The sequence below is a fragment of the Budorcas taxicolor genome, chromosome 3 (assembly GCF_023091745.1).
Source record: "Budorcas taxicolor isolate Tak-1 chromosome 3, Takin1.1, whole genome shotgun sequence".
In the NCBI taxonomy this organism is placed as follows: Eukaryota; Metazoa; Chordata; class Mammalia; order Artiodactyla; family Bovidae; genus Budorcas; species Budorcas taxicolor.
This window is the reverse complement of record NC_068912.1, coordinates 94009703-94023893: the sequence shown is the minus strand read 5'-3', so window position 1 is coordinate 94023893 and position 14191 is coordinate 94009703. Positions and strand designations below refer to the sequence as shown.

The window sequence follows — 14191 nt, the reverse complement described above, 5'->3', positions numbered from 1 at the left end:
GGAGAAGACTCTTGAGAGTCCCTTGGACTGCAAAGAGATCCAACCAGTCCATTCTGAAGGAGATCAGCCCTGGGATTTCTCAGGAAGGAATGATGGTAAAGCTGAAACTCCAGTACTTTGGCCACCTCATGCGAAGAGTTGACTCATTGGAAAAGACTCTGATGCTGGGAGGGATTGGGGGCACCAGGAGAAGCGGATGACCGAGGATGAGATGGCTGGATGGTATCACTGACTCGATGGACGTGAGTCTGAATGAACTCCAGGAGTTGGTGATGGACAGGGAGGACTGGCGTGCTGCAATTCATGGGGTCGCAAAGAGTCGGACACGACTGAGTGACTGAACTGAACTGAAGGAAGAATGTGCCATGGTTCAGCCTTTCAACTCCTGGCTATTTATCCAAAAGAAATTATAGCATATATCCATACTTAGACTCATACATGAATGTGCATAGGAGATTTAGTTATAATAGCCAGACTTTAGAAACAAACAAAATTCATCAACAAGTGAATGTTAAACAAAATGTGGTATAGTCACCCAACAGAGAGGTTTCCCTTGTGGCTCAGCAGTAAAGAATCTGCCTGCAAAGCAGGAAATGCAGATTCACTCCCTGGGTAGGGAAGATCCCCCAGGGATTGAACCCATATCTCTTATGCCTGGAGGAGGGCATGGCAACCACTCCAGTATTCTTGCCTGGAGAATCCCATGGACAGAGGAGCCTGGCAGGCTATAGTCCACAGGGTTGCACAGAGTTGGATATGACTGAAGTGACTAAATATGCACACATACACACAACAGAACACAACTTAGCAATAAAGAAGAATAATGAACCAATGATATACACTACAACACCACAACACAGATGAATCTCAAAATAATTATGCTAAGTGAAAGAAGCCAGATCCCTTCACCAAAAAAAAAAAAAAAAGAACACATTCCATGTAATTCTATTTACTCAGAACTGTAGAAAAATCAAAATTAATCTACAGTGGCAAAAAGCAGATAAGTAGTTGTGTGGCAGGAGATGAAGACAGGGAAGAGAAGGGGGAGATTAAAATGGAGAACTAAATGTTATGACATCAGAAACTTGATCTTACGTGGAACACAGCAAGTACTTAAAAATGTTGGCCAAGTGAAAGTTATTCCAGGTATACCATAAATGTTTGTTGAAAATGACATGTAAGGCTTTACTCAAATCTTTACAGCCTTATCTCCCACTATTACCTTTCTTTTACTGTACTAAATGTAAGACCATTATTATCCCAAACAAAGTATACACTCTATGCTTTTATGCATAATCTCCTATGTCTGAAAATGCATTCCATCTCAAATGTCACATCATTAATTCCACTTTTTCTGATCCACTCCATTGGAAAATTAATTGCATTTCAACTGCATTCTGTTTACCACTACTACAAAAGGTAACACATCCTGGCTGCAATTATGGCAAGTTTCATACATGTCTTCTACATCCATTTAGAGCAACACTGGGCAAGAAAACTGCAATGACAGCAATGTTCTCTAACCAGACTGTCCAGTGTAGTAGCCACTAGCCACATGCAGCAGTACACATCAGTACTTGAAGTGTCCTAGTTTAACTGAGGAGCTGAATTCTTCATTTTAGTTAATTTAAATAGCCACAAAGAACTGTGAAAAGGGAAGCGAAAAGCAAAGAAGCAAAGGAAAGATATACCCATTTGAATGCAGAGTTCCAAAGAATAGCAAGGAGAGATAAGAAAGCCTTCCTCAGCGATCAATGCAAAGAAATAGAGGAAAACAATAGAACGGGAAAGACTATCGGAAAAGGCAATGGCACCCTACTCCAGTACTCTTGCCTGGAAAATCCCTAGGACGGAGGAGCCTGGTGGGCTGCAATCCATGGGGTCGCTAAGAGTCGGACACAACAGAGCGACTTCACTTTCATTTTTCACTTTCATGTATTGGGGAAGGAAATGGCAACCCACTCCAGGGTTCTTGCCTGGAGAAACCCAGGGACGGGGGAGCCTGGTGGGCTGCCGTCTATGGGGTTTCACAGAGTCGGACACAACTGAAGAGACTTAGTAGCAGCAGCAGCAAAGATCTCTTCAAGAAAATTAGAGATACCAAGGGAACATTTCATGCAAAGATGGGCTCGATAAAGGACAGAAATGGTCTGGACCTAACAGAAGCAGAAGATATTAAGAAGAGGTGGCAAGAATACACAGAAGAACTGTACAAAAAAGATCTTCAGACCCAGATAATCACGATGGTGTGATCACTCACCTAGAGCCAGACATCCTGGAATGTGAAGTCAAGTGGGCCTTAGAAAGCATCACTACGAACAAAGCTAGTGGAGGTGATAGCATTCCAGTTGAGCTATTTCAAGTACTGGAAGATGATGCTGTGAAAGTGCTGCACTCAATATGCCAGCACATTTGGAAAACTCAGCAGTGGCCACAGGACTGGAAAAGGTCAGTTTTCATTCCAATCCCAAAGAAAGGCAATGCCAAAAAATGCTCAAACTACCACACAATTGCACTCATCTCACATGCTACTAAACTAATGCTGAAAATTCTTCAAGCCAGGCTTCAGCAATACGTGAACCGTGAACTTCCTGATTTTCAAGCTGGTTTTACAAACGGCAGAGGAACCAGAGATCAAATTGCCAACATCCGCTGGATCATGGAAAAAGCAAGAGAGTTCCAGAAAAACATCTATTTCTGCTTTATTGACTATGCCAAAGCCTTTGACTGTGTGGATCACCACAAACTGTGGAAAATTCTGAAAGAGATGGGAATATCAGACCACAGGACCTACCTCTTGAGAAACGTGTATGCAGGTCAGGAAGCAATAGTTAGAATTGGACATGGAACAATAAAACAACAGACTGGTTCCAAATAGGAAAAGGAGTACGTCAAGGCTGTATAATGTCACCCTGCTTATTTAACTTCTATGCATCATGAGAAACGCTGAGCTAGAAGAAGCACAAGCTGGAATCAAGATTGCTGGGAGAAATATCAATAACCTCAGATATGCAGATGACACCACCCTTATGGCAGAAAGTGAAGAACGAAAGAACCTCTTGATCAAAAGTGAAAGAGGAGAGTGAAAAAGTTGGCTTAAAGCTCAACATTCAGAAAACCAAGATGATGGCATCCGGTCCCATCACTTCATGGCAAATAGATGGGGAAACAGTGGCTGATTTTATTTTTCTGGGCTCCAAAATCACTGCAGATGGTGATTGCACCCATGAAATTAAAAGACTCTTACCCCTTGGAAGGAAAGTTATGACCAACCTAGACAGCATATTAAAAACACAGAGACATTACTTTGCCAACAAAGGTCCATCTAGTCAAGGCTAAGGTTTTTCCAGTAGTCATGTATGGATGTGAGAGTTGGACAAAAAAGAAAGCAGAGCGCTGAAGAATTGATGCGTCTGAACTGTGGTGTTGGAGGAGACTCTTGAGAGTCCCTTGGACTGCAAGGAGATCCAACCAGTCCATCCTAAAGGAGATCAGTCCTGGGTGTTCATTGGAAGGACTGATGTTGAAGCTGAAATTCCAACACTTTGGCCACCTGATATGAAGAGCTGACTCATTTGAAAAGACTCTGATGCTGGGAGGGATTGAGGGCAGGAGGAGAAGGGGATGACAGAGGATGAGATGGTTGGATGGCATCACCGACTCGATGGACACGGGTTTTGGTGGACTCTGGGAGTTGGTGATGGACAGGGAGGCCTGGCTTGCTGTGGTTCATGGGGTCACAAAGAGTCGGACATGACTAAGCGACTGAACTGAACTAAAATAGCCACATATATCTAGTGACCATCAAACTAGAAGCACAAATCTAGACGCTAAGCCTCCTTAAAAGCAACACTATGGACTCTGCATTCCCTTGGCATTTAGTAAGCAGTTAATAAATATATGTGGTTGGTGTCTAAACTATTTAGAAACTCTACTCAAACAAAATGTAAGCAAACTGTTTTCAAATAAAAAAATAAATAAATATCCAAAATTAAAAAAATAATCTACTCTCAGTAAGTAGCTCTAGTAATAAAAGACTTACCAAAACATCTTTTACATACTAAATCAAGTATTTCCCGAAATCGATTTGTCATTGGTGGTAGAGGTTTTAAATCAATTTTCCTGAAATCCTCTGGGCAATCATTTTTTGAATGGCCATCCTTTTTGCAGATGCTGCATACTATTGTTGGCGGCTATACAAAGGTTAAAAAAAAATCTAATAATCAAACAAGCTATTGAGGGACTTCATAATCACTTACAAAGTAGTACAAAAAGAAACTTGTTTTGTAACTCAGTCTGATAGCCTGCACTTTCAAGAGGCTAAAAAAAAAGCGTATTAATGAAATTCAGTATTAAATGTAAATAAACATACTTTGAGCCAACATTTTCTTCTTCACTGAAATGATATTACCAAGGATTAGATTTACCTGAAAATGAACGATAAAGGAAACAGCAGGAGATACAAAAGCAACAGGTTAATTCAAAGCGTTTGATCAGCTCCCAAAATGAAATGTATGCATCACATTTTAATCTATGAAGGTCCTTAACAAACTAGATTATAAAGAAAGTTCAAGTGGCACCTTTCATTTCACTCTAAACATTTTCTATCTTTAGAGTCAATAAATTATAGAACCTTGACTAGTTGGTTCAATTTATTACATTAACATGGTACTCAAGAAAACAAACTAAAGGGCTGAACACTAAAAGTAACTATATACAAGAAACAATTCTTAGGCAATAACCACAAACTTAACTTTCAAACCCTGTCAATACCATTTTAAATATATTCCAATGGACTACCAGACAGGAAACCAAAACAGTAAAAATTCAAGCTTGGAGTAAAAAAAAATATGATTAAGGAAGAGCACTACTCTTTTCTTTATTGTAATATGCTTAGGAACTTAGCTTCTTTCTCCAGGATTAGTCTGGACAGTTACCTAGCAAAATATACACAGAAATTTGTATTTGTGAGAATACTGTGCTCCTAGTGCCAAAGAAATTTTTATCAGCTCTAAAACCTTTAAGAAAATGATATATTTACCAGAAAATTTTAAAAATATGTTACAGATAAATAGAGAGAAATAAAATCGGAGAAATAGTTACCCTAAGTTTCCAGAAAAAAAAAGTATAAGAAATGTAAGCTGCAGTTATATTATTAAGAGGCTCTTCTAAAAATCTGCCATGTATTTAATCTTTTTAACAGCCCATTATAATGGCAACCCACTCCAGTACTCTTGCCTGGAAAATCCCATGGACGGAGGAGCCTGGTAGGCTGCAGTCCATGGGGTCGCTAAGAGTCGGACAAGACTGAGCGACTTCACTTTCACTTTTCACTTTCATGCATTGGGAAAGGAAATGGTAACCCACTCCAGTGTTCTTGCCTGGAGAATCCCAGGGACGGGGGAGCCTGGTGGGCTGCCGTCTCTGGGGTCGCACAGATTTGGACACGACTGAAGCGACTTAGCAGCAGCAGCAGCAGCATGCCCTAAATACTACACCTAAACAAAATGGGACAGAGTATCCTTAAAAATGATGAAAATACACAGTTTAGTAATTAGGTTAAAATTTTTAAAGCTTGTTAATAAATAATTGTTGATCAAACAATAAAACTTGATGACTTTTCAGGGTCTTTTGTATTCTATTTGATTTATACACTATCTACATAATCATTTTTTTCATAGTAGGTGCTGATAATATGTTCAGTTACATACCCTGCACTTGAAGCAATGTAAAACTTAGCTAAAACTTTTATTCACAAAGTAATTATTTTCTGTTACAAAGTAGCTTATTTTCTGTAATTCATCAAGTTAAAGTTCAGACTATCCCACTTTAAAAGTAGAAAAGTTAAAGACTCATGAGAAAAGTGCCAAAATCCAAAGAGAAGCTCAGTGGCAGACACAGGTTCTGAATTCTTTCTTTTTTTTTGGTTCCTGACCTTACATAGTTTTAACTCAACTATCTTTAGTTAAGTTTATAGAACAACTCTTGGGCCTCATCAAAAAAACTTTAAAATACTATTAAAGTTTACACTGTGTTCTCCTTTGTAGAAGGAAATATAATCACACCTATAAAAAAGCAACAAAACTTAAAATTTATGCTGCCTTTACCAAACTCACTTTTGTAACAAATCCTTTCATATATGAGAAAGTTAAGCACACCAACCAGAAAAAAGAGTGCTTTTCAGGGTTTCATGTGTATTCTTATAAGGCAAATAAACAAAAAGTAAAAAAAAAAAAAAAAAAAAAAAAAACCACATATATACCAAAATACCATTCCAAAAGCAGTCTAACATCACAGAAGCTATTTTTACACTTCTGAATCTAAAAACCATAAATACAGAGTCATACACTCTTACAGAGTGTTTACAAACTGTATCCTACCTTGCCAGAGGTTAAAATAAACTTATCAAACACATAATAAAATTCCTGGATGGGGTGGTTATCATCATCATTAGGGTCAGAAGCATCTTCTGTAGCTTTGCAGTTGCAAGAGGTAGCAGATGTGTCAGTGCACACAATCTGATGTGAACGTTCTGTTTCTAAATTTGACTTACAGTCTGTACCAGAAGATTCATCTAGTTCAGGGGATTTATAATCAATGCAATTATACTGGCTGAAATCCTTTTTAAAACAAGTTTCTGAAGGTGCTAAAACATCTTGATTTTTAATTGATTTGGGCTCTAATTCACTGTTTTCACCGGCAGAAAGAGATGAAGATTCCTGTCCACGTTCAGCCAAATCTAGTTCATTTACCAACAAATTATCAGCTTCAGTAATACATCGCTGTGATGTACCTTCCATTTCATCATATTTATCAGGTTGACCTCTTCCTGCATTTACTTTTTCTGTGCTTTCCCCAAGTAGAGTGCAACAACTGGATGCCACAGTTTCAGTCTTCACTGGTTTCTTACTGCTTATTTTCCCTTTCTCTTTTTTCATGGAATCCACTGTAGATTTATTTCCACCCTTCTTCTGAGGACAGGCAAAGTAACGATAAGCTGCCCTGAATCTCTCTACAACATATTCATAGACAAGCTGGCTGTTTAAGCTCCGTGCAACATTCCTCTTGATTGAAAATGGATCTAGTAAAAAAGAAAATGGTCAGTAGCTAAGTATTTACTAACAAACTAATAAACGAACAGCTACACTGTCAGCAGAGTACATTTCCCCCACAATTTTTCTAACGTAAACTCCCAGTGAGAGTTCCTGCTAACTGGAAATGAAAAAGCACAGTCTTTCTTCTGTTTCTATCATAAAATAAAAAACTAAAAAAAAGAGAGAGAGAGAAAAGAATAAAATAAGATAATTAATGACAGAATGGCTGAGGAGGCCAACTTAGTAATTACAAAATTGCAGTGATGAAATTGGTAGAAAAAGCTAAGCTAACATGTTTCACTGTACAGTCTTAAGAGTGAAATTTTTCAAGCTCCAGGACCTATTTTATTAATAATTTTCATCTCCTGTCATAGTATTCTTTAGTTCTATACTCCTTGCAATTTAAACAAATAACATACAACCTAACTCTCAAGGCTTCAAGTTATGCTTATTTTAAGATTAACTTCAGTAATAATCAGAAAATTAAAGACAGAAAGAAAGAGAAATAATAGAAAGAAAAGTACAAAGAAACCTAAATGTAAAGATTAAACCAAAAGTTCGATTCTGATCCAGTCTAAAATGTCCATGCTGAAAATGTTTGTGACAACTGAATCCTCATTACTAGGAACGTAGAACGGAATTCTCAAAATGTTTATGGGTGTTTGGATTTTAATCCTCATTACTAGGAACACAGAACGGAATTCTCAAAATGTTTATGGGTGTTTGGATTTTATAAGCCTTAATACAAATATGCCCCAGGAAAAAATAATGATGCCACCCAAAAGACAATACATATTTTCTTCACTACTGAAGATCATTAAGTAAGAGGATTAATAATAGGCCAGGATTCATATTATTAAGGCTGGGGCATCTGTTACTTTTTTTTTTTTTTTACTGTTATCGAAATCCATAGGCTTTAAAAAGCTTTACCTAGCCTCTTTCCCTTTTCTAGGGGGAAAAAAGGCAGAGAAATTATGATGGTTGCAGACTTCAGACCTCTTTTATTTACCATATGTAAGAGAGTGAAAGATGTGAGTGCCTGAGAATATCTGTAGGTCCAACTGACAGTAGAGAAGGCATACATACAGAGGATGAAGGGAACAGAAGAATGTGCAGTCTGAACAGACTAACAAAATGATGACAGAAATTCAATTTCCTATCTACAAAAGATGAGCAAAATGTTATAGAATTTAAATTTTTTATTAAGAATGTGGAAGCCATATTATTATTATTTACTATTTATTTGTCAATATTTACTATTAATTTCTATCTTAATGTTCTTGAGACTTCATATGAAAGCTTGTCAATATCAATTGTTCTTTTTTCCTTTAGCTTAGCCACATTTAACAGACGAGGTACTTTACAAGACAATGAAAAACTGAGTTTTAAAATTATACTTTAACATAATTTTATGGCACAAATATATTCAAAGCTATCTTATTTATTTATATAGCTATTCTATTTTTCTATATTTGAAACTTTTACAATTAAAAATAAAGGTATGTAAATAAGCTAACAACCCTAGGCATTATAATATTTACAGACTGGAAACTTTCAAATAAGCATTAATCCTATAAAGCTATCATGGACTTAATAAAGAATTTATCCAGAATATTTAGTGACAACCTGATGGCAAATAGTGCTACAAAATGAAAGGATAAAATTTATATATAATACTATTTTAGAAACAGATGCTGAGGGGGCTTCCCTGATAGTCCAGTGGTTAAGAATTCATCTGCCGAGGCAGGGGACATGCGTTCAATCCCTGGTCCGGGAGGATTCCACATGCTGTGGAGCAACTAAGTCCCTGCATCACAACTACTGAGCCAGTGTTCCAAGAGCCCATGAGTTGCAACTACTGAAGCCTGCATGCCCCCATGCTCCCTAACAAGAAAAGCCACAGCTTTGCATCACAACAGAGAGCAGCCCCTACTCGCCCGCAACTAGAGAAAGCCTGTGCATAGCAATGAAGACCTAGCACAGCCAAAAACAAATAAATTAATTTTTTAAAAAGAAATAGAAAATGAGTAGCACACACACAAAAATTCTCCAAATGAAATATAACATATCATCTCACCTTCAATGGCTATCCGCCTTTTAGGCCAGTTTTTGTTTTCTCTTGTTAAAATATCTTTTATTCGTACACATATGACATATTCCTCCAAAGCAAAATCCAGTGTGTAAAATTTTAGCAGCTCTAACCATAACTGTCCCAGGGACACCCGATTTGGTGTTTCCAATGTTAAAGGAGACTAGAAAAGAAAAAAATACCTTTAAGCTTCACAAAACTATAGAATCACTTAATTTTCAACTTGAAAAGACCTTAGAGATGGATTACCTTTTCAAAAACTGAGGCATAAAGGGGTTAGTTGCCAAAAACCAATTTGTGGCACAGCTGGGAACACAGTGTCCCAGATTAGTAACTCCTAGAATTTTGTGTTCTTTCCACTAAACCATTGATTCTCAACCTTGGCTGCACATTAGAATCACACTAAGAGCACTAAAATTTACTAATTTTAGTTTGACTCCATTCCCATCTCCCTTACCCTTTCCAAGACTGTGACTTAATGGACAGAGACTTTTAAAGCTTCCTTCCTAAGTGATTCTCCTGTGCAGCTGAGGTTGCTAACCACTGTATAACAACTACTATAACTCTTCCATTACAGCAATTACTTATACAATCTATGTAAAGGCCCAGGGTTTTCAAAAGCTAATTCCTTAATTCAACAAACATTTTAGAACCCGCGAAGAGTTGACTCATTGGAAAAGACTCTGATGCTGGGAGGGATTGGGGGCGGGAGGAGAAGGGGACGACAGAGGATGAGATGGCTGGATGGCATCACTGACTTGATGGCTGTAAGTCTGGGTGAACTCCGGGAGTTGGTGATGGACAGGGAGGCCTGGCGTGCTGCGATTCATGGGGTCGCAAAGAGTCGAACACTACTGAGCGACTGAACTGAACTGAACTGAAATCCACAGCACTGTGCTGCAGATAAAAGAAACAAACAAAAAAATAACAGGAGCTCCCATGTAAACCATGCATCACTCACTCTTCTAAGTGCTACACATAAATAACTATTAATTCAACAACTATGATGTTGGATGCGACTAAGGACCACGTGGGTCCATGCTGCCAATCATTATTGCATCAGTTCAGTTCAGTCGCTCAGTCGTGTCCGACTCTTTGCTACCCCATGAATCACAGCACGCCAGGTCTCTCTGTCCATCACCAACTCCCGGAGTTCACTCAGACTCGAGTCCATCAAGTCCGTGATGCCATCCAGCCATCCCATCCTCTGTCGTCCCCTTCTCCTCCCGCCCTCAATCCCTCCCAGCATCAGAGTCTTTTCAAATGAGTCAACTCTTTGCGTGAGGTGGCCAAAGTACTGGAGTTTCAGCTTTAGCATCATTCCCTCCAAAGAAATCGCAGGGCTGATCTCCTTCAGAATGGACTGGTTGGATCTCCTTGCAGTCCAAGGGACTCTCAAGAGTCTTCTCCAACACCACAGTTCAAAAGCATCAGTTCTTTGGTGCTCAGCTTTCTTCACAATCCAACTCTCACATCCATACATGACCACTGGAAAAACCATAGCCTTGACTAGACAGACCTTTGTTGGCAAAGTAATGTCTCTGCTTTTGAATATGCTATCTAGGTTGGTCATAACTTTTCTTCCAAGGAGTAAGCGTCTTTTAATTTCATGGCTGCACTCACTATCTGCAGTGATTTTGGAGCCCAAAAACATCATTATTGCATAGTGCCACTTAAACAAGGTAAGGTCCTATTTCACAGACCATTGGGAGAGGAAGAGACCATTTAACATTTACAGTAAAGGCTATAAGTTAAAATGGACCTCTAAATCAGAGGGGTCTTAACAGAAAAGGTAATATGTGAATTCTAAAGGAATTAGCTAGATGAATGCTGGCTAAAAGTGACCACTAAGGTATAAAAAAGCGTAAAACAGCCATTCACTCATTCCATTCTACAACTATTCACTGAGTGCCTACTATGTGCCATGCACTGGGGATATACCCATGAAAAAAAAAACCCAAAGTTTTTTGCCTTAATGGAGTTTACAGTCTAGAGTAAACTAGAAGATAATAAACAACAAACTTAATAAGTAAATTACACAGTAAATTAGAAGAAGAAAAGTGTTGTGGAAATAAGAAAAAGTTGAGCATGTTTACTAAAGGAGATGGGATATGGAAGCAGGAAATTTCAGTGTTAAAATACAGTGGTCGGGATAGGACTTGTTGAGAAGGTTTGATTTGAAAAAAGAAAAAGTATTCTAAGAACAGGAAACAGAGCAAACACACTAAAGAAGGATAAAGTAGTAGTGTAAATAGTTTTAAAAAGAAAACTAGTATGGCAGAGAGAGAAGGAAACAGAGCTAATCAGTAAGAACTCTTTGGCCTTTATTCTAAATTAAATGAGGGGCAACTGGAGGGTGGGGAAGGAGAAGGGCATGATCTGACTTAAGTTTTAGAAAAACAATTCTGATTGTTGTGTTGAGAACAGACTATAAAATGGGGAAGGAAGGGTAAATTGAAGGAAAATTATGAGGCTGTGGTAGTAATCCAGGCCAAAGATCATATGGCTAGGATCAAGATGGTAACAGGGGAGGTGGCCAAACTGTGGATTTATTTTGAAGTAGAGATGACAGGATTTCCTGATAGGCTTGGTATGGGGTATGAAAGAGAGAAGTAATCCATGGGATTGGATGAGATCATCAAGGGAGTGTAGACACAGAAAAAAGGGGGATCGAGGACATTAAAGTGATTGGAGAGGTGAGGAGGAACCAACAAAGAGACTGAGGAGGAATAACCAGTCATGGGTGTGGTATGCTGAAAGTCAAGTTAATAAATTTTTTAGAGAAGGAAATGATCAACTGGCAAATGCTGCTGACAAATTAAAAAAGATAAAAATTAAGAAATGACTATTGGATTTAGCCATGCAGAGGACACTGATGATACAAGTTTTGGTAGATTGATGGGGATCAAAGCCTGAGTAGAGTGAATTACGAGACAGAGAAACTGGGAAATAGTGTACATAAACAATTCTTTCAAGGTTTTCTTCAAAAGGGAGAAAGGAAATAGCTGGGAAGGGAAGTGGTAGCAAGATTTTTCTTTCAAGTGGGAGAAATAAAAGCATGTATGATTCAATAGAGAATGAAAAATTGGTAACCTAGGATAGAATTGCTAGGGCAGTGTTCTAAAATAGACAAGAAAAGATGAGACTAAATACACAAGTTAAGAAAATGACTTCAGACAACAACAGGGGGAGTTCCTTTATGAAAGCAGGTAGCAAGGCAGAATATGTGAGTGCAAAGAGTGGGAGCTGGCGGTAGGAATGGGAAGTTCTCTTTTCATTGCTTCAGTTTTCTAAGAGAAGCAATAAGCAAAATCGTTAGCTGGGAGTACTGCTGGTTTAAAGAAAGGGTAGAAGGTAGGCTAGGAAAGTGGAAGACTTGAATGTGAGTTTAGGGAACTACATATAATTCAGTATAGTTAGAGCAATGATATCTGTAATGTAATTTTTGTAATAACGTGTCTGTCTACTTTAGAAGATTACACACTTTTAGAGGACATAATCATCCATGAATATTCATCTTGGGTTATCTAGCACTCAAGATAATGCCAGGCACATAGCTGGTCCTTAATAAATGAATGCTGAGTGATTAAATAAGCAAGCCACCCTCTAAAGAAGCATAAGGTCTTCATTTACCCACCAATCTGGCAACATAATCAGTATAATCATATACTAAAGCTTTGGTCACAGCCCATCTCTAAAGGAAAATTTTTCTATCTAAATGAAAAGGATACAAAAAATTACCTTGATATGATTCAAACAATACAAGTCTTTCAAAATGAGGTATGAATTCATTAAAGAATCTTGGTACTGAAAAACTAAACCAGATCAACCCCTCACTTTACAGATGAGGAAAATGAGGCCAAGAGGCTTACTTAAGGTCAGTCAGTCAATCTACTATTAAAATAGCTTTAATCAAAGGCATCACAAATTCTACAGACAGAAAAGCCAAAACCAAAAACAAAATAAGCTTACTTTGCCATATTTTTCCTTCCTGGCATTACTTTGGTTAGTTGTTTCTGTCTTCTTGGTCTCATCTTTTGGCTGGTCTGCCTTAGCTTTGTTTTCCTCAGCAATTGAGTTTCTCTCAGTTGCACTACTTGAATTATGTTCCCACTTCACAAACTTCTCTTCTACTATGCCCTTCAGCTGAAAGTCATCCATTCTTTTTGGGTCAAAGCCTTCAATCTATATAAAAAGGCATTCCAGATTGATAGTGAAAAAATTATTAAAAGAAAAAAACAAGATGAACAAATAGACAAACCAGAAATCCAGCTTTAAATGTATGAACAGAGTACTCTGCAAGAGCAAACTACATACATACATACATACATATATACACACACATACATGTTACAAACTCATGCTTACCCAACTTCCAAGTAAGCAAGGAAGAAGAGGGGGTTTTCTTTGTTGTAGAAAAAACATCACCATTAAAGCAAAACAGTAGGAAGGGATTCCACCATCAGTTTGGGAGTCAATATAGCACAACTGCAAAATGAAGAGGAGAAAAAAGAACCACCATTTAACTTTCTTTCTGTTCCCCTCAAAATAAAAGTAGCTTTTATTTCCTTCCATAATCACTGTTAAAATTTCAAATAATGAAAAATATAAGGAATTACTTGAAATCACACCACCCTGATTTATAAATTGGTATCAACTCATTTCCTTATTGCATATGAAGATGTATATTTTTTAGTTAAATAGAATCATATCACCCATAGTGCTTTTACTGTGGACATCTTTAAAAAATATTATTTTCATATTTCCCACTTCTGTCTCAATGTTAACAATCTTCTATGTACTCTTCCATGCCTTTTTATATACTCAACCATACAAAAATATACATATATACCAATTTTCTATATAAATACAGGGAGGATTTTATCATTTTTGTCACTGTTTTACTAAAATTGTGTATTACAGGTATCTCTTTGTATTTTATAATTCTTCCTTAACAATGCACCAAGAAAGTTCCTGTCAATTGTGTGCTCAGTTGCTAAGTCATGTT

The 14191-nt window shown here is 37.7% G+C and overlaps 1 protein-coding gene across 1 annotated transcript in view; it reads right to left on the bottom strand.

The window, feature by feature from the left end:
- TUT4 (terminal uridylyl transferase 4) overlaps positions 1 to 14191 on the bottom strand; it is a 100564-nt gene that overhangs the window by 42238 nt on the left and 44135 nt on the right. The window contains exons 9-13 of the mRNA XM_052637043.1: positions 13552 to 13671; positions 13156 to 13368; positions 9172 to 9346; positions 6381 to 7081; positions 4043 to 4193 (exon numbers count right to left, since the gene is read on the bottom strand). Coding sequence (XP_052493003.1) covers positions 4043 to 4193; positions 6381 to 7081; positions 9172 to 9346; positions 13156 to 13368; positions 13552 to 13671 — 1360 coding nt within the window. The remainder of the gene's footprint in view (positions 1 to 4042; positions 4194 to 6380; positions 7082 to 9171; positions 9347 to 13155; positions 13369 to 13551; positions 13672 to 14191) is intronic.